This window comes from Penicillium hordei, assembly GCF_028827395.1.
Source record: "Penicillium hordei strain IBT 12815 chromosome Unknown utg000001l_segment0_segment0, whole genome shotgun sequence".
In the NCBI taxonomy this organism is placed as follows: Eukaryota; Fungi; Ascomycota; class Eurotiomycetes; order Eurotiales; family Aspergillaceae; genus Penicillium; species Penicillium hordei.
In genome coordinates this window covers 8,683,288-8,711,251 of record NW_026623142.1, presented here as the reverse complement: position 1 = coordinate 8,711,251, position 27,964 = coordinate 8,683,288, and the positions used below count along the sequence as shown (strand labels likewise).

The following is a 27,964-nucleotide window of genomic DNA, read 5'->3' as shown; positions in this document are numbered from 1 at the left end:
CTATGTGGATTCTAAATCAAGATCGGACTCGGACTCGGTGTCCGAACATGCAGGGGATATCTAGGGCGGCAGTCCATCCATGCACAGGCCATTGCAATGCCTGCGGCGCCCATCAATACCATGGTGTTTCATTGAAATAAATAGAACAAAATCAGTATGTCTGGCTGCTCACTGAGTATCCCTACATCACGCCTTGTTCGCCCGGTTTGCGATAATCATGAGCGCGAGGATACATTCACCCACTCTGTGTGAACCTTCGTTTATCCGATCTCTAAATGCCGTTCTGCTCCTATTTCTCATCGGTTTACAGTTGAATTACTCTACGGTACCAAGTTCTGTAAGCCAACACAAGGCCCAAATAGACTTTTTTCAAATATATACGAGGATCATGAAAGGCCATCCTATTAAATAACCACTGTGTCTTTAACAAGTTGCCGCAAGCAGTCCATTATTTCCATCAACGACATTTCACAGGGATCTTGTTCTTGTGCTAGGACAATGTCGCGGATTGATGTTGGCCAACCCTTCTGGCGGAGTGTTTGGGATGGATCAAAGTCTTGATCCTCTTGGTGTTGCGCCGAGCTCGACCGCAATTTAAGGGCTTGGTCAAGCTTACTCATCATTGTAGAGCTGAAATCAACCAATAATTGAATTTGGACAATGAGGTTTCCATCCAAATGAAACTGTCCAAATCGTACCTTCGGTAAAAGCAGAATCGTAGCTGCATCAGTTGGAGGGATGATGAGAAACAGCTGGTACAACCGCATGAAAATAGCACGATATATTCGAACAAGTGAGCAATGCGCCTCCAATATTCCAAGCCACAGGGCGATATCACATCTCGGGATTGTAGAACTCGTCGTTCGATCCGGAGATGTCACCGTGGTATGATAACCGGAATCATGTGGGGATATGGTGGTGCCACCTTCATCCCCGCCACTGTCGCCAGCATCCGGAAGGATAAACAAAGAGTCTTCATATCTGCTATTCTCAGGTTCAAATCGTTGAGTAGCAAATGTAGCATCCAAGCTTTCTTCCGCCATGCCACACGAAGATCGAATAATTGCCAAAAGCCAAGAACTGTGCTCGACTAGACGATATATTGGAAGGTCGAGCGTCTCAATTGACAGATTAGAATCTTCATAGAAAAGGGATGACGACTGTAGGAGTGTCGATCCATTTTCGAATAGCTCCAGATCTTCAAGGAGTCCTATTTTCAATCTCAAGAGACTCTTGCGAATGTCTTTCAGAGAGGAGAGAACTGCTTGGCTTGTTGTCGTTGGGGGAGGCTTGGTTATAGTTGTGGGGTCTGGCTGATTTACCCACGCAGAATCTGGAAGCTCCTTTATGCCAAATGGCGATTCATTCTCGCCATACTTGAGACGCGTAATTTGAAAAGGATCGGAAATTGCCATTTCAGTGGCTTGCCTCGCGCCTGGTAGGGCATCATTGGTAAAAGCTGAAGGAAAACAAGAATTTGCTTCGCAAGGATATAGTTGATCAGATGGCATCCAATCAGAAGGCTATAGGGATTACTAGTCAGTAGGTGTCTGGTATATCTCCCCTCGATGTCTAACTTACTAGGTTATAAGCATCTGTCGACCACTTTGAAAGAGGATCACTCCATTGCTCAACAGGGACCATCATGTTTCCAAGCTCTAGGGGCATATTAAACCCAAAGTCCGCTGAGGGTGAGCAAAAGCTCGCTGTGGGAAAAACGGGCATTGGCTGTACTCCTCCCCAGTAATGGTGTTCTTTCATACTGTGTCTCCTTGGAATTGGAGAGGGAGAGTGCACCAACTTCTTCACTCTGGAGCCAGATGATTTATGAAGCACAGAGATTGATTTATGTCTTGGATTGAACCTTTGGTGCTCACGGTCATCTCGGGCAACTAGATTCTGTCCATGGTTTGAGGGTAAAATGACTTGCGCAGGTTGGTTCATACTTGTGATACATATCTCTTGGGCCTTAAGACATCGCTCACAAGACATGCCATTCATATGATCGCGCTCGCATCGCAACTTTTGTCCGCGACAACGATCACAAGCGGACCGTCGAGAGTGCCGATAATTGTGGTTTGGATGCATTGTACGGATAAAAAAAAGAAACAAGAAGTAACATTCGCTATGGCGGCCGACAATTGCAGAGATAGACCATTGAGGGGAAGTTACCGAGCGCAAATATGTACTCTGAATGCAATACAGGAATCCTCCAATTAGGTTGGGTCATTCCCATCGACACATCTAAGCAGACTTCACGCTCGAGGAAAGATAGTTCTATTCGAAATTAGAGTAAGCGCGTGGGTTGGTATCACCGCGTCTGTATACCTCTCCCTTGGAACATGATCCACAACATTCTCGAGAACGCTACATGATGATTTGTTGAATGCTCCCAATTCTTGCACGCCCAGTTCTCAAGTGTGACAAGTTCTCAACTCATAATAACTCAGACAGCTCACAACATGTGTATAGACATGCGGACATGCAGAAAAAGGTTTAAGGGTATTCTCATCGCATCCATGAACTGAAGGCTGAGCCCCAGAGTCCTGGTACGAGGTGCGTCAGGATCCATGGAAGATGTTACACTACGCCCAAATGGGAGCGATTTATGAAGGAGCATATCTGCTGTGATACAATGGAGGTGAATATTGTCTCACCTAGCGCCGCACCTGAAACGTGAATCCCCTTTCACGAAGAATGGACAATAGGTTGAGACGGCTTCAACAGTCCTTGGCCTAAATTAAAGACGTCGTAGGAAATGGCGAAGAAATTAAACAGAGAATAATACGGAACCTAGTCTCAAAGACACAGGTCATCCCCCCGACAGTGCTTAAAGACACCCAGTTGGTTAGAGATATTACGCTATAGTACCTACGTGAGAGGCGAACTTGACGCCACTAAGTTAAACTTGTAACCTAAACACTACGAAATCAGGTGTAGACTACCATAAGAAGTACCCAATCCGATTTCGAAGATTGCAGTCTACGTTGAGCCCGAAGCCACATCGAAGTTTGGAGAATTAAGCCATCCTAGGGCCGAGCTGAGAATCTTCCGGCTTGACGGTTCTGGGGCCCTGGTATTTTCCTTTTTTTTCCTGCCCTGCTGGATTTCATATTTTTCGTCCACATCCTGAAATCTACCGATTACGGAGTATTCTAGTACCAACTGTCGAGGGGCGGAGAATCCAAAGTAAGGGGTTGAAAGCATGACTGGATCCCTGGCCAGAGCGCCGCTGGCTTTTAAACACTTGAAATATCGATAAGGTGCAAAGGTATACCATGTATGATTCAAGGACATACATCTGCATCGTGTAGACCCCCAGTGCGCTTACCTGTGAGTTCAAAAAGCTGATGATATGTATTATTTACATCAAAGCTAGCAGCCGCTTATATCCCGGATTTGCGCCTAATCTATCCGCCTAACCAAACCCGAAGAAAGGTCCATTTGAAAGTTTGGGAATTTCCGCGTAACTTCTGTAGTTGTAATGAGCCAGTCTTCAGCAGAGAGTCACATCTTCGTGGAACTCATTTGGAATCAAACAAATAATAAAGGACAAAGTCAAAGAGCCTTCATAGGGAGTTTCCACTCGGCCCAGAGTGTCCATTCCAGCCTTTTATCATCACGCGAACGCCCTGGCTTCCTTTTCGCGGGTGCCCATTGAACATGTCTCGTACGATTCGAACATCATCTACTGTAGTCTCATAGAGCTCCATCTCAAATTCGCGAAAAATGGTGGCGATTGCTAGAAGAATCTCCGCCCGCGCGAGACTAGTCAGCAGATGTTAGTATACGATTAAAGTGCAGCAATCAAAAGACATCCACCTACGGAATTCCAATACACTGTCTTGATCCCTTGCTAAAAGCAACCAGATACTTCTCGAGGCTTTTCCTCTGCTCTAGGTCCATCCATCGCTCTGGGATGAAGTTTTGCGAGTTCGGGAAAATAGCTTCATTGTGGTGCATAAATATGCTGGTCATCCCCACAGGTGTCTAGTGTATATCGTCAGAAGAAGCTCGGGGCAACCACAAAAAGATTGAAAATGAAGATTTCGTACCCCGGGAGGGATGATCCAGTCATTGTAAGTCATAACTTGATCTGGAGAGCTGCGCTGAAGTCTTGTTGCCACAGCGTTGGTGATTCTTCATGCGGGTCAAATAAGCAAATGGAAAAGCCTGTGTCCGGCGGGGGTTGGAAGACAAAGTCTTGACATACCTGAGGCCCTCCAGCATAACAGATGTCTACTGTGTTGTCAGATATTTCGGCATTCCATAGACTCGAGATTGTGAATTGGATAACTTACGAGATACGGCATTGTTTCGTATTCCGCCAAAGTTGCTGTTCCATCGGGGTCAAGTCGGTTGAGCTCGCCCCGTAGCCTTTGTAGCTTTTCTGGGTTGTTGAGTAGATGGAAGGTAAGTGTTGTCAAATTCTTCGCAGTCGTTTCTCCTCCAGCCGAGATGACAGTGAAAACCTCCTGACTCAAGCGCCCAGGTGCTTTCTCCTCTGGGGGAAGCTTGCTGTCTAGCAGCGCATGAAATAATGTGCCTTTCGGAACACTAACCTTGTCATCTGCCAAGTTCCTGCCAGCGGCTTGGCTATCAATGATCGATTTCGCTAGTCGCAAGCTTTCCATTTTTTGATCAATTACCGGCCCAATGTGAGGGTTGATACTCACAACTAGCCACCGTGGAAGTAGCTCAAACAATCTGAAGACCCAGCGAAATTGTTTGAATTGAACTCCGACTTGTACAATTGCCTCAATTGTCTTTGACCACTGCGGTGTGAAATCAGGGTCATCCAAATAATGGAACGATTCACCCATAGAATACTCCACGACCACGTCTGTCGTGTAGGCATTAAACGCATGATAAATATGCAGCGGTGTATCCCTCTCCTTCCATGCCCGCATTCCTTTGCGCAACTTATCAATCATTCTCCGGAGCATGGGTTCCAACTGTCGAATTCGCTGATGAGAAAAGAACGGGTTCATAGGTTGTCGGCGTATCCGATGACAGCGGTGATCAACGGAGCCAAAAGCGGATGCAGGTGCCCCAAACATGCCAGTCAAATGTAATGACTTGTTTCTCGGTTTGTCGCGAGAGTATAAGATCTCATAGTACTCTGGATCATCGATGTGTAGTTCAAAGGGACTGATTCTCACAATCGGGCCGTATTTGCGATGCATCTCGGCGATTCGAAAAGTGTACTGGCCTTCGAGGAATGAATCGTAATAGAACTCGTACCACATTGTCACAGCAGCCAGTTTTGGTCCTGGGAAATGGGCCAGTGGTGACAACCATAGCCGATATGTTGCCAACCACACCCCATACGTCAGTCCGAGCACGCCAATGGCCACAATGGGCTGTGCGATAACGGCTTTCCACCAATCCATGGTGGGTGGATTTGAAGAGAGAGTGAAAAACACGTTGTAGAGGGAAGATGTAAATGCTAATCTTCCAATTCTCCGTAGGTCCTTTGGTCCTTTTTGATCTTCTTGAAAGCTGTTCCACAACTGCCAAGAACAATCCGTCACTAGGCCGAATGAAACCAGAATGGTGATTGGAATCCATACTGCCGGTACCCTCGAGGGTCGTGCCTATGTGAATGGGGAAGGGCCCCGTGTAGTGGGAATATTCTCCAACCTATCGCGGCACATCCGTGCCAACAGAAATGGCTGACCATACGGACACTAGTTCGGTCGTGGGTCTAAAGAATGTGCCTATGGCTTAGGATCATCTATTTCACTTATTATAAGAGGTTCGGATTGGCGACTTCCAAGCCCCGTTCAAGGGCACGGGGCCTGGGTGGAACCTTCAGAATTCCAGAGGGACAAAGCGTTGACACTGCCGACAGCTAAAGAATCAAAAATCTTGGAGAATAATTAACATAACGATCTTCTATGGGAAAAGAGATGTTTTTGCTTCTTTTTCCGTTTATATTCCACTTTTTTTGTGTCTTCAGACGGATGTGATAGAGATGGATGTGTGCACGTTCTTCATGAAGTTAGGACGGTTCCCATTTGGGAATAGTGGAAATTTCCAAGGAAAAAGCCCCCACAGACAACGCTATTGTGCGTCAAAAGTCTGTGAAATACGAGACATAATAGGGGGATATCATTGAGGATGGTTCTCACCCAACCTCGAGATCAAGACGTTGTACCGAGTAGCGGAACGTTGATGATAACCCCTTCAGACACATACAGTACAGTTACAGCAAATAAGAGTTACGCGTTGTGTAAGTAAGAAATTCAAAGAGCAGGGTGTGCGGAGTTGCCCTTCTCCCAAGGACACACGAATCCTTCTTAGGTCGTAGTCATTTATATTGTCATATTACACCACCCATCTGCATTTGTAAGATAGGTTTGCTTCTGCCAATCCCACATACTTCAACGTGCTGCACATCCTGAATTTTGCATTTTTAGAGCCCATCACTCATCCTACAAGGGAGGGACTGGAATAAAACCAACTGTGCTCCCGCGCTTTCGCTGGGTTTGTCCATGATTAGGCGGTTATTCCCCCGGCTTTTTCTCCTCTTAAGAATAAAAACATCGAAACTTTCTGTGCAAACTAAAATGATACATACTCGGGTACCAAACTAAGATGCGTGGTCGCCGAGGTCCGAATGCGGGAACTGAGAAGGTTATATGTATTTACAGCTTATACTATGCATATAGCCTTCGATCATCGATAACAACATCAAAATGAATTTCGACTTGCCAGCAGATCTCCAAGCTCATTTAGAATCTATAGATTCATTTATTCATTCAACTATTCTTCCGTTGCAGCATTCCGACAACAATAACCGCTTCTTTGATCATCACCGTGAGGTGAGTATGCACGGACTGACTGGGAAAACAATGGGAATCCACGGAAGGAATGGGAAGAGCTATTAGGTCAGTTGGACAAAACTTGGACGAAACCCAAAGACAACCGAGGCTGATAAATCGAATCGAGGCTGATAAATCGGTAAGGAAGGCGCGTACTCTAGCTGATTCCTCGGGTTTTGATCGATTCGCCCTCCCCGGGGTCTGTGGTGGGAAGTCACATCCAGAGGTGAACTTATGGATGTCCGCCATTCGCTATCACTTGTCCTCGAATGCTACGTACGGCGATGGTTTGGGACGCTCCACCATTTTGGCAATCAACGACAAAGAGATACCTTGATTCCCGCCTGCAGGGGAAGTTCCGAACAACATTCGGACTTACTGAACCCGACCACGGAAGTGAGGCAACGTTCATGTCTACTACAGCCCGTCGATTCGGGAAGGTTTGAGATTACGGGGGCAAAAAAGTGGCAGATAGGGGCGCGTCACTGTACCCATTTTCTGATCTTTGCACGAACTTCTGGCCAAACAGGATCGGCAGAAGGCACTACGGCATTGTTAGTTCCTCGTAACACAAGAGGGTTCGTATCCTTAGTTACGAGTGGACATTGAACATGCCCACCGACCACGCAACGGTGGAACTGAATAGTGTATGGGTGCCTGGATCGGCGGTTTTCGGATCGGTCAACCAGGGACTAGCCATCGCCCAAACATTTGTGCACGAGAATAGAATTCGTCAAGCAACCAGCTCCTGTGGGGCCGCACAGTACTTCCTGGACCGAAGCATCGAGCGCGCGCGGACACGGAAGATATGGGGTGAAGGGCAAACCCTGGCTGATAACCAGGCTATTCAGTTCCTGGTCGTTGAGTTAATGACGCAAGTGGAGATGCTGCGACTGTTCATATTGAAGACAAGCTGGGAGATGGATCGTATTGTGGCGGTGTGCCAGTCATCGGAAGCCCAGCGCCCGCCATGGGTGGGAATTGAGCGCCGACTCTCCGGTCAGGTGGCCCTGTGTAACTTCTGGGCAAATCGATTATGCTGTCAAGCTGCCGACCGAGCGATTCAGGTTGGTCCACACCTGCTGATTATGGAGACATGACTGACCGATCAGATTCATGGGGGTGATGGATACTCTCGTCACTACCCTTTTGAACACATATATCGTCATTTCCGTCGCTATCGAATCACAGAAGGCGCAGAGGAGATTCAGATGCGCAAGATTGGGGCGTACATTTTTGGATTTTCTGGCCCAAAGAAAAAGGAGATGGAACATGTTGAGCGTTCAAAAGCCAAAATTTGATCTGACCCCTGAAACAGGTACTTGGGGCTAGGACCAGGCCATTCTAACAGAAGTACGGCCGAATCCGCATCAACATCACCTACATAGGCAAGTCGAAGTGAAGTACATTTGTAGCACGAGGGTGTGAGATGGGGCAGTTTCGGAAGATTGGTTGTGTCATATTGCGCACATGGATAACTAGTTAGTTATCAACTCGTTCTTAATCTGCGATTTCGGGCTACAGAGTCACGTGAGTTATAATGTTGCTGCCTAACTTCCCAGGCCGCAAATTCCACGCCTCCCAAGGTTTTCCCGAGATGCGAGTCGTACGACAATGTTGAAGTAGTGACCTAATCCCCGAAACTGCTCGCAAAAAAAAAAAAAAAGAAAAATTGATTCACGGCACATACTACATGTACATATTTGATACTACATTTCCATCTTTAGGCAAGGTGTACATGTATTTATATAGTCTCGAAGTCGATTTTGAAAATCTTCACTATGTACTTCATTCTAAGTAACTCATAGAAACCCATACCTAGATTTGACCGGTAGCCATATATTTAATTAAGTACCTAAAGATCGTCGATACTTCTCCCAATGTACTATTATACAACCTTTCAAATGTCTTCCTTTCCGGGTAGGTTTGACGCCACTTACCTAAAACATTTAAAGATTCTTGACTCCACCCATGGATCTCTTCTCGGAACCCCACCGAGCCCGTTCTTGGAAGCCTCTGCAGAAAATTCTCTGAACTTTTGACAATCTTGAAACATACAGCTGTTTGCTGTCACACTAAGCTCGTCTTATCCAAATTTCATTTCAATTGGATACACCACCCCGTGGTGGCCCTGCCATGTCCGATATGGTCTCCCACGATGCCTCCGCAGTACACGATGATACTAAAACCTCTGTCAATGCGATCTCTGCAGAGTCGGATAATGCTTTTCAAGACACCAAGGAGGCCGATGCCGAGCAAAATCACGCCGACACCTCTACCTCTGGGGAACTAAAGCGCAAGCTGAAAAGCAGGCATCTACAGATGATTGCGATTGGTATGTCTTGGCTTTCTGAATCAAAATGGGTTACAGGGGATGCTAACTTACTTCTGTGACAGGTGGAACTATCGGCACAGGTATACCCCATTGCCCTTACGTCTTCGGCTTGAAAAATCACGAAATCTAACATCTCTAGGACTCTTTATTTCCAGCGGCACTGCCATTGCAGAATCGGGTCCAGCTGGCGCGTTGATCGCCTATATATTTGTCGGCTCCATCGTCTATTCTGTCATGAGCTCGTTGGGCGAAGTTGCGACCTATATTCCAATCCCCGGTGCCTTCACGTCCTATGCAGCCCGGCTGATCGACCCAAGCCTCGGATTTTCCATGGGCTGGATTTATTGGTTCAACTGGGCCTCTACATTTGCTGTCGAACTGACCGCCACCGGTACCATCATCCAATATTGGGATCCCAGTCTGAACATTGCCATTTTCATCGGGGTGTTCTGGGTATTCATTACGGCCATGAACTTTCTCCCAGTCAATTTCTATGGTGAAGTGGAGTTCTGGTTCTCAACTATCAAAGTGGCCACTGTCATCGGCTTCATCATTTTTGCCATTTGCATCGATGTCGGAGTTGGGGAACAGGGCTATCTAGGCTTTCGCTACTGGAGCACACCGGGTGCTTTTGCCACGTACAGTCCTGATTTACCAGTATCTGTAGGCAAGTTCGTTGGCTTCTGGGCGGTGCTTATCCAAGCCGGATTCTCCTACCAAGGCACGGAGCTTGTCGGTGTGGCAGCTGGAGAAACCGAAAACCCACAAAAAACAGTTCCGTCGGCTATCCGCAAGACGTTTGTTCGAATTCTTCTCTTCTTCGTCTTGACCATCTTCTTCATTGGGCTCGTGGTCCCCTATAACAACGGCCGACTCACCACCGCAACAACCAACGCATCCTCCTCACCTATGGTTATCGCGGCTGATTTGGCCGGAGTCAAGGTTCTTCCGAGCTTAATCAATGCTGTGCTCTTGTCTGTGGTTTTATCAGCCGCAAACTCCAATGTTTACAGTGGCAGTCGAGTCCTGACTGGATTGGCACATGAAGGATTTGCTCCCGCCTGTTTCGGCTGGGTGACTAAGCATGGTGTTCCCTATATCAGTGTGACGTTCACCGCTTTGTTTGGTTTGTTGGGTTTCATGAACGTTTCCAATGACGCTGGTCAAGTCTTCACTTGGCTTGTGAACCTTTCTAGCGTTGCGGGCTTTGTCACCTGGGCCTCGATCAATGCGTGTCATATTGCGTTCATGCGAGTATTGGCAAACCGCGGGATTTCTCGTGATACACTTCCGTACAAGGCCATCTTGCAACCATATCTCGCTTGGTATGGTCTCTTCTTCAATATTCTTATCGCCCTCACCCAGGGGTTCACTTCTTTCATCCCACATTTCCGAGTGACGGACTTCTTCGTTGCCTATATCTGCCCCATCGTTTTCGTGGTGCTCTATGTCGGGCACAAGGTGATCTTCCGTCCGTCATTTGTCCGTGCAGCCGATGCCGATATTGACACTGGTCGCTTGCACTACGAAAAGGAAGTTGATCCTCCCAAGCCGTGGTACTGGAAGGTCTGGGGGTGGGTGACGAAGTAATACAGCACGGTTATCAACATCTGATACCTTCTATATGTGATTAGTTTAGCGCAAGGTACCTGCGCATGGTTGCTGGCATATTTATAAGACCCTTATGAAACATTATATATATTTTCTTTTTCAGATATTAACAAGCCATTCTCGGAATCGTATATTTATTATTCTTTTGCTCGTACGGGTGATGATTTAAGAGGACACCTGGTCGAAGATTTTATGGAATATCCCTTGATCACAACATGATCGGCTCGCGAAACAGTATGTTGCTGCAGTTTTTATATCCACTTTAACTGCCGGGCCACCACAGAAAAACCACCCATCAATGCAGTTGCGCCGGTGCAAACGACGAGCGCCCCGTAACCAGTTCCATATGCACCCAACGCATGTCCTCGCCAGTTGTCTGCCTTGAGCAGAGCCTCACTTAGGGGGCCACTTGCCACATTGCCAATCCCACGCCCTGTTTCCATGAATGGGAAGATGACAGTCGCGTCTGCTGATGGATTGGCCTTCTGCACCTCGTGGGAGACCCCGGCCCATGTGGAGGAAAAGCCGCCAGCGAGGAGACCATAGGCAATACAAAAGAGGTATAAAGGGGGGATAGTGGCGGCAAACCCCCAAATAAAGAAGACCGCGATAACAGTACCGACAGTTGACATCAAGATGCAGGTAGTGATGTGATATCGGTCTGAAAGGAATCCCATGATGACACAGCCAAACACCGTGAACAAATTGACGAGGACGACTGTGAGAGACGCCATGTAATCACTCGCACCTAGACTGCGCGCATATGTCGGAAGGTAGATGGTCGGAAGGAAGAATCCGATTGCTTCCAAAGTATTGCCAAGCTGATAAATCACGAAGACTTTGTTGTACAGGAAGTGAAAATTCAGACGGTGATACGCAATTTCTGTCGTACGCAGCCTCGGTCGATGAAAGTAGAGAAAAGGCACAGCAAGAATGAACAATGCCACTGATGATATTTGAAGTGTGGCTTCAATCCCATACTGGTTCAAAAGCCACTGGATAACAAGTGGGAAGACTATCCCAGACAAGCCAGACCCGCCCTAATGATATATATATCTGTATCAGTTCCACTTGGTATAAGGAGCTCGGGGTGCAGAGTATTCTTTATAACTCACCCAGACAATACCAAAGGCGAGCCCTTTTCGTTTATCGAACCACTCCGACATGAATAATATGGTGGGAGTATAAGCAAAACAGCCACCAATTCCAAAGCCAAGTCCTTGTGACAAAATAAGATGCATGACGGTGGTAGAAAATGAACTCAGTGCCAGAGACAAACACATGATAACAACTCCTATAGTCGACACCCAGCGAGCAATCTTAGGCACCAAAATCATCAAGATGATTACCAACGGGGCAATCAAGTATGCGATACCCTGGATGTTGGGTTAGCGAGAGAAAGGGGACCTTGAGTATCTTGGCAACTAACCATGGCACAAGTACCGATAATTGCGATGTTTCCAGATCCTTCGAATGGCTCGTGTGTACTATAGTAGTCTTGAAATATACCAAAGGCGAATGCATAACCTACTCGCGTGTCAGTTTCAACAACAATTTATCCTTGACGGATGATCACATACCCCAAACTAGAGATTCAAGCATCGCAGAAGCCATAAGGAACAGCCATGCTTGAACTCCCCCATCAACTGGAGGCAACTTCTCATCGTCTAGAATGATTCTGCTGTCTGACTGTTGGTCAGAGGGTATGAAGGATGTACTCCGGCTAGTGAAACTGGGAGGATATTCCTTAGGCTCCATGATGTAAAATATCCCACGACGCTGTAGCTACAGGCGTGATATGGATCTGAAGGTACAACGGGATTGTGTGTAAGAGCCACGGGGAGACCGTCCTTTGAAAAGAGTTTATATTCAATGCGGCCGGTCGAAAAGAAAGTGAAAATCGGCCTCGGAACAAGAAATAAGCTAATGGAAGCTAGCTGCAAGACGAAATTAATCTCCTTGACAATGATCCATCCAATTGGCGTGCGAAAAAGGTAGCGCAAGAGCACATACCTGGAATCCAGGTAGACACGGGGTCCCAGCAATGTGATGCTGAACCCCTAGATGTACCGATATGGTCGGTTTCACAAGTCAAGCGTCCAAGCACATCGTGCCGTACTAATTCATCGATTTACTATGTCTTCAATTAATGATATTAGACATCTACTCGATGAACGGTTTCCTGCCTGTCGTTCTTCACTGACCGCCGTGGTATTAGGCAGGGTTTTGCACTTAGCTGCAATTCGAGGCCGTGTCGATCGGAAGCGGGATTTGCTTCAAAAATAATTCAACAGAAATGACAACGGTCTCCTCTAGGGTTGGCTCACTGTGTGGGTGCACGAACCGCCCCGCTCAGCCGATCAACTGGGAAATGGAATGTTGATCAAGGCTCACTGCATAGCAGAGCTGGTGGGCTCGGAGAATTCCATGTTGATAACAGGTATCCGAAAGGCTGTCATTGGCAGAGATAAGAACCGAATGAGAGTCACCTCTCACCCTGATGGATGAAGCTTCGTGGCTTGGTAGATCCAATTAGTGTAGATGCTCTCCCACCTCTAAACAATGTCATGTACGGACGCAATTTTAAGACTCTTTGCATACGTTGAGTCCACTCGATACTACCAAATGAGACAACTATTCCAATATCATGTCTCTAATATGAAATTGTTAGCTAGACAACGTGATAATAGACAATATGAAACGTCACACCTCTTCAAACTGTGAGGAGACGTTGAGCAACATTCCAGCCAACAAAGCTAACACAAGTTTATCCATCGAGCCAGACGGCGTGATCTCCAAGCATTATGTCTTAGGGATTCCACTCTTATCATAGTCGAAGACATTTATGCCCATCAATTCTTCGTAAACCGGGTCTTTATCATAACCTGCGGTTACAGTCATGCATTGAGTGTCAATTTTGTGGATTCGGGAAAACGGTTCGAACATTTGTGTCACAGCCGCATACGGTCTCTGTACAATCTCCCTTGTCATGTCTATTACTGATGAGATTCACCTTTCATGGAGGATTAGAGAAGGAGGTTATCCACCTGCCTAGGTGTGAATGGTCAGGCCCGGGGTCCAGGGTCTGAGGTTGGTTTACGTAATCTGGTGAGGACGGGTAGCCCGGGGAGGGCATCCTGGTACAAGTGCCTAAGCCAAAATGTATACGGTATTATATATATATCTCTCAATGGGTTTCTAAACTTGTTTCTTCATAAGTTGTGGCTAGCTCAAAAGGGGGAAATCCTTTATTTCAGCAATGTATTATTCATAGGCGTATGTATTATGTGTTCATTATCATCATTATCATTGAATTGAATTGAAGTGAGCTAGGAGTTCCAGACTGCGACCATTGACACAAGAGAGTTAATACCTAGAAGTCTGCAGCACCTGGCAACTTCTCGGGTGTATCACTTCGGAACCTGTTCGTGATCAGGTTCCCAAAGGAAGGCGACCAGTCCACGCGCGGGGATAGACTATCTAGTCCCCAAAGCTCAGAGACAAATTTGAGGATAGAAGTATGCGTAAACTCGTTCCCCTCACTGGGTTTATGTTGGACCAGGCCCTTGGAAACCCACGGGGAGATCAAAACAGTAGGAACCCGAATCCCGAGGCGATCAAAGTGGAAAGTGTATTGTTCACCATCCCGAGCAGTCTCCGTATAGGTCAGACTGTCGCCAGCGGGAACGTCAGCGGGAGGCGAAACATGATCAGCAAAACCACCATGTTCATCCCAGGTCAAAATAAAGAGGGTCTCATTCCACTGCGGCGAATTGCGTACGGCCTCGTAGATGCTCTTGACGAAGTTCTCGCCCATATTGATTGGGGACGGAGGATGCATTGACATATAGGAGCAGCACTCGGGGTTGATCCAAGTAAATTGTGGTAGTGCCCCAGCTTTAGCATCACTATAAAACTGGGAAATCGGAACGACGTTGTCTTTGCCATTCTTCGCGGTCCAATCATAGAACATAGCGTCGGGCAAAAATGCGGGTTTGGACTGTGTCGAGTTCTCGTAATTTTTCCAAGTGATTCCTTTTTCCGATAGCTGCTCAAAAATGGACTTTTGTGGCAGCGCAGAGTTGAGAAAGTCGTCGTCATTGTGGCCATGGCCATGGGAAGTGCCAGAGGTCAAGTAGGCACGGTTGGGGTTTGTAGGACCCGGGACTGCAGCAAACCAGCGATCAAACAAGACAAAGTTCTGAGCGATGGTATTGAAGACGGGGATATGGTCTGGGCTGAAGTAATTGATCGCCTCGGCTGCCCGGTTTAGGTCATCCTCTGGGTAGGAGGCACGTTGCTCACTGATGAACCCATCCATGGAGGATTTGGCTCCTGCAAGGGGGTGGTAGGTGCCAAACACCTGCATGTTACCACCCGCAATACTGTGATTGGGGTCGTCCGATGCGATATTCTTCGCATTAGGGTTGGCGCAAACCTGGTTGGTTGGGGAGGAAACATTGGCAGGATTGCAAAATTGAGGATTTTGTGGGCCATCAATGCTGGAATCATAGTCAAGACCGCCAGCAAAGTGGTCAAAGGACAAATTTTCCTGCACCAAGACCACAATATTTTTAATGTTGCTCATACCCGACGAAGCAGGCATCGCAGTGGCACCCAGAGTTAGGGCAACAAAGAGTAGAGCTCGCGCCATGTTTTGAGATGAAAATAAAAACAAACCCAACCTCTTGACTTGACGAGTTGACGAGCTTATAAGTCTTTCATTCGTTTTTTTTATATTTTTTTTTTCTCCTCTAATTTTTCTCTTTTTCTTTCAACAACCTGTTAGAAACCCCTTTCATCGCATGTGCCCGCATATCACAATTCTGCGAGGTCACTCACACTATTTTCTTGTCGATCAACCCGCCCTGAATCCCCCGCGTCGGGGCATGGGCCACGAGCTCACCGTCATTGGTCAGGCCTAATTTTCGTAAAAGGGATAGTCCCTCATTTTGGGGACATCTGATATAATTTATCTTCAGTAACACAATTAAAATGATAATTGGCAATATTATAACTTGTTATAATTTGTTTCACAAGTGAAGTATATCCCGCTGTTCCACACCTCATTATCAGGATCTTTACAAGCATGGATGCTTCATATATCGGATGCCTTAGATCGGTCTAGGATTTCTCTTGGAATTAACCCCTTTTCTTCGCCTTGAAGGTTATTTGAAATCCTACAGACGTCCTTTTATAATTTTATCCATAATTATATATTATTGAATCGTTGGTTTGCTGATCAGACTATATCTCATGACTGTGATACTTCGTTTTGAATACTCCTAGCGCGTTGCGTGATCAGTCGGACTGCACGGTTGTTCCCTTGCTCCCCACGGAAAAGGTCACGTCTCTGGATCTTCTCTAGATCATCTCTCCCATCTTGACATGAGCTAAGCTGAGGGGTAAAGTCAGCAGGAAGTCAATAGCTAAGTACGAATTTCAGACGGTCGCAGGGTAGTTGGGTCGGGGTCACCTGGTAAAATTTACGGATGGATGGATAAAGGACAACAGATCAACAAAACTTGAACGACAGGAACGAGAAAAAGAAAAACAGAAATAAAAAAAGAAATAAAAAGTATAGCACTGAAGAGTGTTGACTCCCAACCTTGATTATACTTATCTATCTCCTAATTAGTTTGCTCTGCAAGTGGATTATATATACAATCGGATTGAGAATTAGAACAAGAAATATTGGAGAATTTATGCAACTCTTAACTAATTCTGAAAGTTCATGAAATAACAAGACTTTTTTACGGGGAAAAATGACACGAAACATCACATATCATGTTCACAGGTCTACATACTCGCCCCGAAGCAGCTCATCTTCCCGGAGCCGTTCCAAGTACCTGACGACCTTCGTTGTCAATATAGAAATCTCATACCCGAAAAACTTGTATGCCGCCTTGCCTGGCAGACTATGACCAAAGCGTGTCATGCAGATGCCCGCATCTGCGTAACGTTCCCACCCATTTGGCGCATAGGGCTCAATCACCACAGCTGGTATGCCCCGGTGTCGTTGAAGTGTGTTACGCTTGTAATCGACCGACTGTTTCTCAAAAAGGCGCTGACAAGGGAAGCTAATAACGCGCGCGGTAATACCATTCTGCACCTTTAGTTGCTCAGCAACCTCCACCGCGAACGAAAGTTCAGCTCCAACCCCGATCAAAGTGACAGTAGCCGATTCAGATTCAGATAGGACGTATGCACCGAGGGCTACGCCATCACGACGCGTCTGAGGGAGTTGGGGTAAGGTTTGACGAGAGGTAGAAATGATACTTGGGGTCTGCTTGGCGCCAATAGCAGCAATCCACGCACCAGCCGTCTCCTCGCTATCACCAGGACGGATGTATAAGAGGTTTGGCATCGCGCGATACAGGTTGGCCAACTCAATAGGCTGGTGGGTCGGTCCATCCTCGCCCATGCCAATGGAGTCGTGGGTGGCGACGTGGATTATTTGGAGGTGCTGCAACGCACCCATGCGGACCGCAGGTGCAGCATACAGATAAAACATGAAGAACGTCGATGTGACCGGGATGATGGTATTTGGGGAGTACGCTGCTAGCCCGTTAGAGATAGCAGCCATCGCGTGCTCACGAACACCATAATGAATGTAGCGGCCAGAATAAGTGCCATTGATGCCGCAGGCCGTGCGGAGTTCGGGCTAATGATGCGGTTAGCAATTGCTCCGGGTTATGCTGATGTCTGTTGTTTTCACTCACGTGCTGGAAGTCGACTTTGCCAGGCCAGATCATGTTTACGGATGGCGAGAGATCCGCGGTACCGACCATGAAAGAGTTGACCTCTTTGGCAATCGGGTTGAATACTAAACCAGATGCCGTCCGGGTGGCAGCGAGTCCATCAGGGAAGCTGGTTGGGATATACTCTTGCCAGTTAGCCGGAAGCTCGCCACGCACGCGAGCCATAAACTCGGCCGCTAAATCAGGATGCTGGACAGTATATTTCTTTACTAGCTGATCCCATTCTTGAACCCACTGCTCTCCACGCTCAGGAATACCCTGGAAGAACTGGCGCACGGATTCGCCAACCACAAAGTGCTTCTCCGGGTTGAAGCCGTAGGAAACCTTCATATTACGGATACTCTCGGCACCAAAAGCAGCACCGTGAGCCACTGCAGTTCCAGCAACGCTGCTGTCCACACCGATGACTGTCTTGATATTAATGAAGGTGGGCTTTTGCTTCGATGAGCGAGCTTGCTCCAATGCATGAACAATGGCCTCGATATCGAAGCAGCCATCTGCGACCTCAATCACATCCCAGCCACAAGCGCGCATCTTTGTATTCACATCCTCGGTATTGGTGAGGTCGACAGATCCATCACAGGTAATCTGGTTATTATCGTAGATGACGGTGAGATTGTTTAGACGAAAATGTCCGGCCAGTGAAATTGCCTCGAGACCAACACCCTCCTGCAAGCAAGCATCGCCAATCATACACCAAGTGTGGTTACTTACTACATCGAAACCGGGGCGGTTGTAGGTGGCAGCGAGATTCTTCGTCGCCATGGCCAGGCCAACAGCATTCGCAATACCCTGACCCAATGGCCCAGTTGTCACTTCAATTCCTTCATGTTCAATCTCCGGATGCCCCGGGCATAGGGCATCTATGTTACCTGAATGGTATGATCTGAGCTGTTCAAAGGTCATGGCCTTATAGCCTGTAAGATGCAGGAAAGAGTATTGGAAGAGACAAGTGTGGCCTATAGGAGGTTCTTTTAGTATACATCATTCCTAGAGTCATATCAAACTAGAAGGATATGTGCAGAACTAACCATTTGACAAGACAAAGCGGTCCCGGTTGAAGAATCCTGGAGTGTGGGGTGCGTAATGCATAACGTATCTCCATAACGCGACACCGATAGCAGCCATACCGATAGCACCACTGGCACACAATCACACAAATCAGCTTTTACCAAAACAAAGATAATGTCGTGATGGCTATACCCTGGATGTCCGCCATTGAATTGCTGGCAGAGGTCTGCAATCAACAGTCGAAAGGTCTTCAATACCAAGTCATGGTCCTTTGACAGCTTGTGGACTATAGGCATTGCAGAGCTGTGGGCATCATTGACACCGCTGCATTGAAATTCGACAGCCATCATAAAAATCGTACAGAGCTGAGCAATAGGGAATCCAAATGTTCAAAGCTGGAGGGAAAGCTCGTTGAAATATTGCGAGTGGTGATGCTTAATATTTCCTAATCGGGAGATACCCCAGGACCCCACCCTCCAGCGGTAAGCTCACAGCTCCATCCACACCAAAACAGGTATCTCGAGCCACAACTTACTAGATCAAGTACTCTTAGGGCTCATGCGGCGTCTTTAAAGAATGGAAATCGCCCACTTTTATGAAGTTGCACAGAAAACACATAATGACTCCGGTACTTCTAGATCAGCTAAACGGCCGGCAGGTCGTGAGAACGTTAGTGGGAGATCGCGTTCCCCTCAAAGTCTCCTATCCCAATCCATCATTGCAGGTGACCGCAGACCACCAGCTCAAATCGGTCGACACGCCTGTTTATGCCCCCAAACCAGGCGAGGCATTAGTTCATATCAAAGCAACTGGAATTTGCGGGTCGGATATTCACTTCTGGAAGACTGGGCGCATTGGATCGTTGGTATTTGAAGGCGACTGCATCATTGGCCATGAAGCATCGGGCATCGTTTTGCAATGTGGCGAGGAGGTCAACAATTTGAAGCCAGGTAGACAAGCTTTATTTCCATTTGAAGACTTTTCGAGCTGATAATTTCTTAGGCGACCGAGTTGCTGTCGAACCTGGTGTTCCCTGCGAACGCTGTTTCCTCTGTGATGAGGGACGTTATAACCTGTGCGAGGATGTCCAGTTTGCCGGCGTTTATCCTTACGAAGGTACCATCCAGCGTTACAAGAACCACCCTGCGAAGTGGCTCCACAAGCTGCCGGACAACATCACTTTTGCGGAAGGCGCACTTCTCGAGCCACTGTCGGTGGTGATGCACGGGGTCAAGTCAGCTAGTCTTTCGTTGGGCCGTGGTGTAGTGGTATGCGGCGCAGGCCCCATTGGCCTGATAGCCTTAGCTGCAGCACGTGCCTCGGGGGCACACCCTATCGTGGTGACAGATCTAGAGCCCTCTCGACTGGCTTTTGCAAAGGATTTTGTCCCCTCATGCATTACCTATGAGGTAGACCGTGCAAAGGACTCAAAGGGAAACGCAGAGGCCATTCGTACTCTCTTCGGCCGAGGCGAACATGTTGCCCCGGAAACCATACTCGAGTGTACCGGCGTGGAAAGCAGTGTGTGCACTGCGACATACACTGTACGGCGGGGAGGCACCGTCATGGTTATCGGGGTAGGAAAAGCGATCATGAACAACCTACCGTTTATGCATATTTCTCTCGCGGAGGTTAGTTGTACTGGTGTCCTGTCAGTGTGATTATTCGTTGCTGATTCTCCTAGATTGATCTCCGGTTCATCAACCGCTACCGTGACACCTGGCCACCAGCAATTGCCTGCATAAGTGGTGGCATCTTGGATCTGAAGAAGCTTGTCTCGCATGTCTTCCCTCTTGAACAGGCTCATGACGCGCTCCAGCTTTGCGCTGACACTCGAAACGGTAGTATCAAGGTGTTGGTGGTCGATGAGCAGGAGGCTTCGTTATAGATGTGAAAGCTGCTTTCGGTCATTCCGAACCTGGGCGCTGCTGGACTTGGTACTCCATTGCGACAATCGTGTTTAGTGCCATCTAAGGGAGGAGAATAGCAAACCGAAGCAAATAATATTCAACGATACAAGGCTTGATTTGATACTATATTCCAATTCCAACCAAACACAATGCTGGCACCGAGTTCGAACCTCTATCTTTACCATTGTATTTCCTCAAAATGATGGCTGGCAAAATATGGACTCGATGACAGGAATTGGGTCCTTGGAAGAGTGCTCGCCAGGGCTCAAGAATGTGTTGTGCCCGGTGCAGTCAGGACCGCTATACTACAGTTAGTGAGAGTCGACTTGCTTAATTGTCACCAAACTTACGTGAAGAGACGACATGGCTTTTTCAAAGACACAGTAAGAACGTCTCTGTGACTCGTCAGTCTGAGCAGAAGCATGGTAGCTGGAAATAGGTCTCACTCTTCCTCGATCGCATGGCAATCATTCAATGGCACATCAATACCACGGCTCTTGTCGGCTGTTTCAATGCCCACCTGCACGGTCTTGTTAGCAATCCAGCGTAGACCTAAGGAAGAACATGCGTACAATGGTTCTTTTAGGGTTCTTCCCTGCCGATACCGAGAGAAACATCAAGCTTAGAAGGGAAAGCTGTTTGAGACCGTACATGACGCAGATGACAAGTAGAGATCCAATAATACTAGACCCGAGGGTATAAGATACTTAGCAGTGCCTGGAAGTCTAACACGGAAGGTCGATGAGTCTTTCCTGCGAGGAGATGCTATCTGTCTTTTCCCTCCGATTCTATCCCTTGCATCTGTTTTCCCTGCAAGTGCCAGGGGTTATGGCCAACTGCGTTGTAAGCTTATATCCCTTTCTTTGCAGAGATTTCCCCTGTACAGAATACAGAGTACGGGGTATGCAGTACTCCATAGCGAGGATAAGCCCTGGAGAATGTGACTGTTGATTTAAGCTGTATGGAGTGCCCATGTCGAGGTGCAGTGTCGATTAATGAGTACTCTTGAATCCTAAGAGATCCTGAATTGTATAGATATTTAGAGAAGTTAGAGCGAATATTGCAAATAACATGAGTTGAATAAAGGAATGCTTGTCAAAAACATCCTAAGACACCTGAAGTGTTTTAGGATCCAAGGAGAAGTGGAAGTCGCCGACGTCTCCTCCCGATTACCCCAATCTCTCCCCACTTCACCTTCAACTTCAAGACCTTTTCCCTTTGCATTTTCTCAATTACTCTTGTATTCACAATCTGGACTTGATGACTTGATGACTTGATAACTCAATTTTACTCCTTATGAACTGGGAGAGCCATCGCATGTCTCGCATTACGACATGAACGACTTCTCGCAACCCGACGCGACTCCATCCAATTCCAACGATCCTGCATTTACTTCTCCATTGGGTGCTACCAGCTGGGGCGATGAATTCTCCCATGATCCAGGCTTCTTAGCCTCACAGGAGGAGCTACGATGCATGCTTTTCAATATCGCACAGTCTGCAGTTCCGACCCGGGCTCCGAGTCCAGATACCCAGGAACAAGATACCACACGCTTGCGCGACAGGGAGAAAATATCAACGCGTCCAGTGCTATCCAATATTCGTCGCATTGAGTACTTGAAGAACTATGTTGGACAGGTGGCGCCATGGGTAAGTGACATTGCCTGTGATGTTCTCAACAATCGCTAATCCCCGACCGCAGCTCGATATGTTCGATTCGCAATGTACCTTCCGAGTACAGATTCCTGCACTGGCCCGATCATTCCCCGCCTTACTGAATGCGATCCTCGCGATATCCGCCCGACAAATGGAAAGAAAAGAGGGGATTCAAGACTCGTTTGACAGCCTGGAGCTTTACCAGGAAGCGATTCGTCTGCTGAGCCCATTGTTGCAAATGCACGATTCTAAAGTTGTCGCTGCCTGCGTTTTACTCTGCTGTCTTGAGATGATGTCTGCGCGCGCACAGGATTGGCACCGTCATTTGGAGGGGTGTGCGGCACTTTTTGACTCCTTCGAAATGAATGGGTTCAGCAGCGGCCTTCTACAAGCTGTGTTTTGGTGCTACGCACGCATGGGTAAGAGTCATGGTAAAATTACGAAGGGTATCACTGATTCAAAATAACTAGATCTATGTGGTGCTTTGATCTCTGATGGGACGCAGAGCACTCTCCTTCGACCTAGCAAATGGCTCGCCCCTGGATGTCACGAAGATGATGCTGCACAGCTCTTCGAAGCTGCGCAGTCTCCGGACATGCACGCCAATTATGCCGTATACCTCTGCGCAAAGTCGTGCGAACTGGTCGCTGATCGTACTCAGTTTCTGGAGCTGGCCGTTCAGAATGACTGCACCGGAGAGGCCTTCAATTTCCGCTGGCTGCGACTCTGGAACGATTTACAGCACTGGCTTGAAAACCGACCACCGGAGTTGTTACCAATCCACACAACAACGACCAAACCATTCCCCCATATCCTTTTTCTGCAATGGGCTGCTATATCCTCGAACCAGCTATACCACACGGCATGCATTTTGCTGCTAAACTTGATGCCCAAATTTATCAAGCTGCAGCCAACACCTGCAATGTCTGCGCTGTGGCACGCGAGGCGCATTTGCGGAATTTCGCTCGCCAATCCGCACCACGGATGTCTAAACAACGCCATCCAGCCGCTATGGATTGCGGGTCGGCTGTTCAGCCATGTATCGGAACACGCCATTGTAATCGACCTGATTCGGCATATCGAAGCCGAGACTGGATGGGGTGCCTGCTGGCGCATCCGTGACCTGGAACTCGCCTGGGGATATCGGGTCTCGCGTTCTGACTGGAATATTGATGGAGAATGGTCTCCCGTAACAGAGTGAGTATCGGTATCCACTCAAATGATCGCACCAAAGACATAATTTACTATGTCCCATCAAGAAGACACCATTCGGCTCGCAGGCTCTGCAAGCTGTTGTTTGCGTCCCACCCTGTCACCCTACGTATGCGGTCAAATCCACGTACAACTTCATCTTGTTGCGATTCATGTGTCATCCGGCGAGCTGCCAGCAGAAAGGATGCCAGGAGACATGGATCCCAGCATTCCCGACTATCATTATGGAGAGCAATACTGCATATCCGCTGCGCATGCCACAACGGCGACATGGCCACCGAATGGAAGCTGGTGATGCGCGCAGTGCGTGGCCGATTGTGTAGTAGGATCAACATGGCCGTATGGTATAGCTGGTTGCCAAACAAGCCTGCTCCATTGGCAAACAGAACAACCGGGAAACTTCTTTCTGGCCCAGCTAACTGATCATCCATCTCTAATTCCAGCATGGGTTGAAATTCCTGTGGTCGCTCACGATACCATTGTTGCAGTTCTTCCACCAGTTGAGTCCATGTATGGAGGGGGGGTAGCTGAGGAGAAACATCTCCGTTGTGTACAAATTGGATCGCTCTAGCACAGAGCCATAGAGGACGGTATGCGTAGAAGAAGACCATCTCAAATGGATCAGCCACAATATCTACTTCTGTAAAGTATGGGAACGACGGGGGAAGCGACACGCGCATGTCGCTATCGGTCGCCAACGCTGTCGCAAGATCTGTGGTGCGCGAACAAGTCAGCAATAGTGATCGAAAAAAGATATCTTTTGTTTTGGATCTCATACCAAGCCTGACAAAGAGCCAAAAAATCGCGGAATTAATATCTCTGCCCACAGCGTGGGAAGTTAAAGCGCTCATGAGGTTATGGTCGCACTCTCTTTCGGTGTTCCACGTAGCAGAGATATTCGAGATACAACGTTTCACTTGATCTATAACGCTTAGCAGTGCGACGTGTGTGATGTCAGTCTCCATATTTAAGTCGGACTGCCGAGTGCGTGTATTTCGCTTCTCCCCGGGTGGCTTTTGTGGATGAAACTGGCGGAAAGAAGTTTCGGACAGGTCAAGAATGGAGTTCCAGATAGGCGATGAGCCCAGCGCAACCTGAAGACCTTGGATTCCAAATGATTGACCAGGATCACATATGTCCAACTACTGCAGTCAGCATGGTGCATCCCTCGGTAGTTTCGAAAAGCTCACCCAGCAGGCTACCTTATAACGATAATGTCGTAGCAGACCTTGTATTTCGGTGGGTGAAGGTGTCTCGAGATTTGATCCTGGTGGTTGTTGGATACTTTGCAAAGTCAAGGGTGACTGATACAACAGATTTGATGTTATCATTGGAGTCTTTAAGACGACTCTCGTTGGTGATGGCCCCAGATCGGGTTCATTCATACCAAGCGCTAACAACCCCGCAACCGCCGATTCATCCTTGTCATTGAGGATTCTATAATTCTCATCGTCTGCGGTATGGGGGGTAGGCTCCGGCCAGAATGGCATGTCTTCGTGCCTAGCGTCGCTAGGTGTGCTAGTGTCAGTTTGCTGTGGTTGTGGAGTCGTATCAATGTGAGACGATGTTTCGTCCAGCGTATGATCTTCAGTTTGATCGCAGTCTTTTGGGGTCTCTTCAGTGACGAACTATACATATATATACAAATATATGGATCAGGTCTCTGCCTTGCAATCGTCACCGGAAAACCTACTTGAATCGCATCATAGCCGGCAGATTGTGTTTCCACCTCTGACGCCTGAACAGTGTGTGCATTCTTCGCCAAAAACGTCAATCGCGGACCGTATTGGCATTGAAAGTTCCGGTCAATGCAGTTCCGACATCGCGGTTTACCTTCATCGCCTGAATGCCCATTAGGCTTGAACGTTCCACAGATCCAGAAAAACATACATTTTCGCCGACGAACCCGACATCGCATGCACCCAGTGCGACATCGGGTCAGCCGAGTTTGTTTTTGTCGGTTCATCGAAGCATATTAGAAGACTGCAGGGTTGTGAGAGACATCGAGAGGAGCTCGCTGGTTTCCAATGGGGAAGGTGCCAAGCATCCAAATTAGGAAAGCGCAAGCACCGTCACCTGACTATGGATCACTTGACCTGCTTTGTCATCTTGTTTATGCACCCGTCCGTCACGAGGTCATACAGGAACTGTTTATGTAGGAGCAGTCAAAACTGGCTATTAATAATAAGTCAACTTGCAACAGGAAATTAATAGGCTGAATAATTAACAATCGGCGCAACTACGGTTTCTTCTCTGCGAACCCTCGACCCCTCTTCCACTCGTCCACAATTCCAGCATACACCGAAGGACTGTACACCCCAGTCAGCTCGGTGTAGAGCCCACCCCCGAGTCGGTGGGGATTCAGTCCCAAATCGCGCAGGAGCATATCATTGTACTAATTCATTAGTTCAATTACCATCCTCGTGGTTTCACGCAACAAACATACCTGAATGGCCTCAACTTCAAGGCTAGTTCCCGTCAATGAGCTCAGGGCCACGTCCTCGGAGATAACATTCTCCATAGCCTCCAGCGAAAGATTTCCAAGCGAAAGAGCCTGGTTCGGGGTGGGATTGATGCCCACTGGGGAGTCGAGCCCTCCTATCAAAAATGCCGCCACCCAAAGAGCTTGAACCTCTGCAACAACAGCAATAGTTGATGATAAAATAACACCGAGCGTTGCAAAGGAACGGTCGCCTCGTGCGACTAATTCGGGTGCAACCATACGGCGGAACAGGCGATATGGTATCAGCTTGTGAGATTCAGCCCATGAGGGAGGACTCCGATTTGCGAGAGCACATCTCGTCGCATTCAAAGTCTTCTTGACCATGACCTCAGACTGTCGATCTAGATTTTCCCAGTGTTGGATGCGGCCATTTACAGTTGCTTCCAGTGGTCTATTGATTATTTCAGGTGTTTCCGCTGGGATTTCGCGATTCTCACGAATATCCTCGTCCCGTAAGTTCACCAGGGCCGACAGCCCCAGTTCGAGACGGAGACTTGGAGGCTCAAACCGAATCGGGACTATTGGCTTATATCCGGTCGCGTGGATAACCAGATCAACTTCTTCAATACAATTGCTGTCTGCCAAGTGCACCGAAGCTTTTGTGGATGAATCCGTGGATTTCTCCGGCCTGGTAGCGACGATATCGGTGATGGCTGATCGGTACACGTTGACTTGGGGCGATCTAATTGTTTCCCAGAGGTCTTCTTGGTTTGCGATACCAATACCGGATGCGCACGAGACAACACTGGAATTCATCAACCACTGAGTATTCCAAATAACATCTCATCGGACTTACCTGTTCTCTGGGCGAAGCTTTTCCATCTTCGAATCCCAATCATATTGCGCTGTGTCCTCTAAGCCTTTATCAATCGATCGCCAGAGCCAACGAATCCACCATCGGCCTATTGGGTTGCCATGGAATAACCGCGCTAGCCATGAGCCCTCCCAGTGAAGACCCCCGGAGGATCCAAGAGACAGACGTTTTGGAGTCTCGTAGCAGCACGGGGTGAGATGGGCGATTAGTCGGCTGCTGGCAGCCTTGTCACTTGCAACGGTGTCACCATTTGGGAGGAGAGACATCGGCGGCACCATCCACGCTGGCCCCACACCTTGGTCACGGATGATCCAATTTACTTGGACAAGATCTTTCTGTGTAGACTTGAGGTGCAGCTTTGAGTCGTTGCGATGTAGAGTCGCAAAGAAGTGCACTAGATCAAAGGATGATTTTGCACCACCATAAATAGCAACCGATCGTAGTTGTCGGTAAGGGGAATTTTTGACTGGAATGCTAACAGTCTCGGGCTCGGGTGCTTTCAGTGGCTGATATCCCAGGTGTTCTCGAGCCCAACCTCCAACATCCTTAGCATGAATAACTGGAGCAGGGTTATTGGAGGCCATTGATAGCCCCGTTGTGTCTGGCATATTTGGTACCGAGGTCAGTCCTGTAGCCAGGACCAACTTGTCGCAGATAATGGTGATGCGTCGACCCGGGGTTGAGGAGACGCTGATGTTGAGCTTCCACTCTTTGGTTTCGAGGCGGCTTATGTCGTCGACCTAGATATCATTCAGAGAGTTTACATTTATAGAACAGAGTGGGAGTATCTTACCGTCCAGTTCAATCGTATGTATTTTTCAAGCTGCCATTTCTCAACCCATGCACGGAGATATCGGTTTATCTTCCAACCTGCAATGAACTGATTATGTGTATCGTCGGTATGTTCCTCTGGAACTACGTCCGAAAGAGGCAGGTCACTGAATTCATAAAGTCCATACGAGTTCTGACTCAACAAATTTGGGTAAAGGCGCTCCTCAGCCCAGGTGCCCCCAATATCCGAGGTAGAGTCGATCACAAGAAGGCGACTTTCAGAGGAGGCCGCTGGGGAACCATCGATGCTCTCAGTAAAACAGGTAGGGATTTCAGTGATTTCATCGGTGTCGGTGCTTTTGATGTTTTCGTCAGATGCCACAAGTTGTCGATACGTCTTGGCTGCGATGAGGCCGTAAAGACCTAAATAAGTCAGCCAATGTCCAATTTGATCAACTGCTACCAACCTGCTCCGACGATCACGACTCGTTCCATGGCTAAAATAATTAAAGAGGGAAAGGAAAAACAAGAGAGGGGGGAGGGGACGGAGTTTT

At 47.8% G+C, this 27,964-nt stretch overlaps 12 protein-coding genes across 12 annotated transcripts; 4 read left to right on the top strand and 8 right to left on the bottom strand.

Moving 5' to 3' along the window:
* Positions 1–404: 404 nt before the first annotated feature.
* N7537_003312 (Zn(II)2Cys6 transcription factor domain-containing protein) lies at positions 405–2,088 on the bottom strand (the record flags this gene model as incomplete). The annotated part of the gene is made up of 2 exons (XM_056894370.1): positions 405–1,523; positions 1,582–2,088. The coding sequence occupies 2 exons, from the start codon at positions 2,086–2,088 to the stop codon at positions 405–407; spliced, it is 1,626 nt and encodes a 541-aa protein (XP_056759365.1).
* Positions 2,089–3,569: 1,481 nt separating this feature from the next.
* On the bottom strand, positions 3,570–5,393 carry N7537_003311 (cytochrome P450; the record flags this gene model as incomplete). Its single annotated transcript, XM_056894369.1, has 5 exons — positions 3,570–3,768; positions 3,827–3,990; positions 4,056–4,140; positions 4,214–4,239; positions 4,302–5,393. 5 exons carry the CDS (start codon positions 5,391–5,393, stop codon positions 3,570–3,572), a joined length of 1,566 nt encoding a protein of 521 aa, XP_056759364.1.
* A 2,045-nt stretch (positions 5,394–7,438) lies between these two features.
* N7537_003310 (acyl-CoA dehydrogenase) lies at positions 7,439–8,128 on the top strand (the record flags this gene model as incomplete). Its single annotated transcript, XM_056894368.1, has 2 exons — positions 7,439–7,894; positions 7,940–8,128. The coding sequence occupies 2 exons, from the start codon at positions 7,439–7,441 to the stop codon at positions 8,126–8,128; spliced, it is 645 nt and encodes a 214-aa protein (XP_056759363.1).
* Positions 8,129–8,963: 835 nt separating this feature from the next.
* N7537_003309 (uncharacterized protein) lies at positions 8,964–10,752 on the top strand (the record flags this gene model as incomplete). The annotated part of the gene is made up of 3 exons (XM_056894367.1): positions 8,964–9,162; positions 9,225–9,242; positions 9,302–10,752. 3 exons carry the CDS (start codon positions 8,964–8,966, stop codon positions 10,750–10,752), a joined length of 1,668 nt encoding a protein of 555 aa, XP_056759362.1.
* Positions 10,753–11,024: 272 nt separating this feature from the next.
* On the bottom strand, positions 11,025–12,531 carry N7537_003308 (uncharacterized protein; the record flags this gene model as incomplete). Its single annotated transcript, XM_056894366.1, has 4 exons — positions 11,025–11,813; positions 11,889–12,149; positions 12,203–12,300; positions 12,354–12,531. The coding sequence occupies 4 exons, from the start codon at positions 12,529–12,531 to the stop codon at positions 11,025–11,027; spliced, it is 1,326 nt and encodes a 441-aa protein (XP_056759361.1).
* A 1,615-nt stretch (positions 12,532–14,146) lies between these two features.
* On the bottom strand, positions 14,147–15,427 carry N7537_003307 (putative phosphatidylglycerol specific phospholipase; the record flags this gene model as incomplete). The annotated part of the gene is made up of 1 exon (XM_056894365.1): positions 14,147–15,427. The coding sequence occupies one exon, from the start codon at positions 15,425–15,427 to the stop codon at positions 14,147–14,149; it is 1,281 nt and encodes a 426-aa protein (XP_056759360.1).
* Positions 15,428–16,564: 1,137 nt separating this feature from the next.
* Positions 16,565–18,892, bottom strand: N7537_003306 (transketolase family protein; the record flags this gene model as incomplete). The annotated part of the gene is made up of 4 exons (XM_056894364.1): positions 16,565–17,437; positions 17,496–18,493; positions 18,566–18,675; positions 18,738–18,892. The coding sequence occupies 4 exons, from the start codon at positions 18,890–18,892 to the stop codon at positions 16,565–16,567; spliced, it is 2,136 nt and encodes a 711-aa protein (XP_056759359.1).
* Positions 18,893–19,164: 272 nt separating this feature from the next.
* Positions 19,165–20,433, top strand: N7537_003305 (NAD(P)-dependent alcohol dehydrogenase; the record flags this gene model as incomplete). Its single annotated transcript, XM_056894363.1, has 3 exons — positions 19,165–19,495; positions 19,548–20,176; positions 20,230–20,433. The coding sequence occupies 3 exons, from the start codon at positions 19,165–19,167 to the stop codon at positions 20,431–20,433; spliced, it is 1,164 nt and encodes a 387-aa protein (XP_056759358.1).
* A 216-nt stretch (positions 20,434–20,649) lies between these two features.
* Positions 20,650–21,108, bottom strand: N7537_003304 (uncharacterized protein; the record flags this gene model as incomplete). Its single annotated transcript, XM_056894362.1, has 4 exons — positions 20,650–20,755; positions 20,806–20,850; positions 20,902–20,975; positions 21,028–21,108. The coding sequence occupies 4 exons, from the start codon at positions 21,106–21,108 to the stop codon at positions 20,650–20,652; spliced, it is 306 nt and encodes a 101-aa protein (XP_056759357.1).
* A 681-nt stretch (positions 21,109–21,789) lies between these two features.
* N7537_003303 (uncharacterized protein) lies at positions 21,790–23,311 on the top strand (the record flags this gene model as incomplete). Its single annotated transcript, XM_056894361.1, has 3 exons — positions 21,790–22,104; positions 22,157–22,529; positions 22,581–23,311. The coding sequence occupies 3 exons, from the start codon at positions 21,790–21,792 to the stop codon at positions 23,309–23,311; spliced, it is 1,419 nt and encodes a 472-aa protein (XP_056759356.1).
* A 43-nt stretch (positions 23,312–23,354) lies between these two features.
* Positions 23,355–25,288, bottom strand: N7537_003302 (uncharacterized protein; the record flags this gene model as incomplete). The annotated part of the gene is made up of 5 exons (XM_056894360.1): positions 23,355–24,034; positions 24,101–24,464; positions 24,513–24,950; positions 25,016–25,164; positions 25,213–25,288. 5 exons carry the CDS (start codon positions 25,286–25,288, stop codon positions 23,355–23,357), a joined length of 1,707 nt encoding a protein of 568 aa, XP_056759355.1.
* A 273-nt stretch (positions 25,289–25,561) lies between these two features.
* On the bottom strand, positions 25,562–27,905 carry N7537_003301 (uncharacterized protein; the record flags this gene model as incomplete). Its single annotated transcript, XM_056894359.1, has 5 exons — positions 25,562–25,717; positions 25,769–26,570; positions 26,622–27,379; positions 27,433–27,833; positions 27,878–27,905. The coding sequence occupies 5 exons, from the start codon at positions 27,903–27,905 to the stop codon at positions 25,562–25,564; spliced, it is 2,145 nt and encodes a 714-aa protein (XP_056759354.1).
* Between the last annotated feature and the right edge of the window lie 59 nt (positions 27,906–27,964).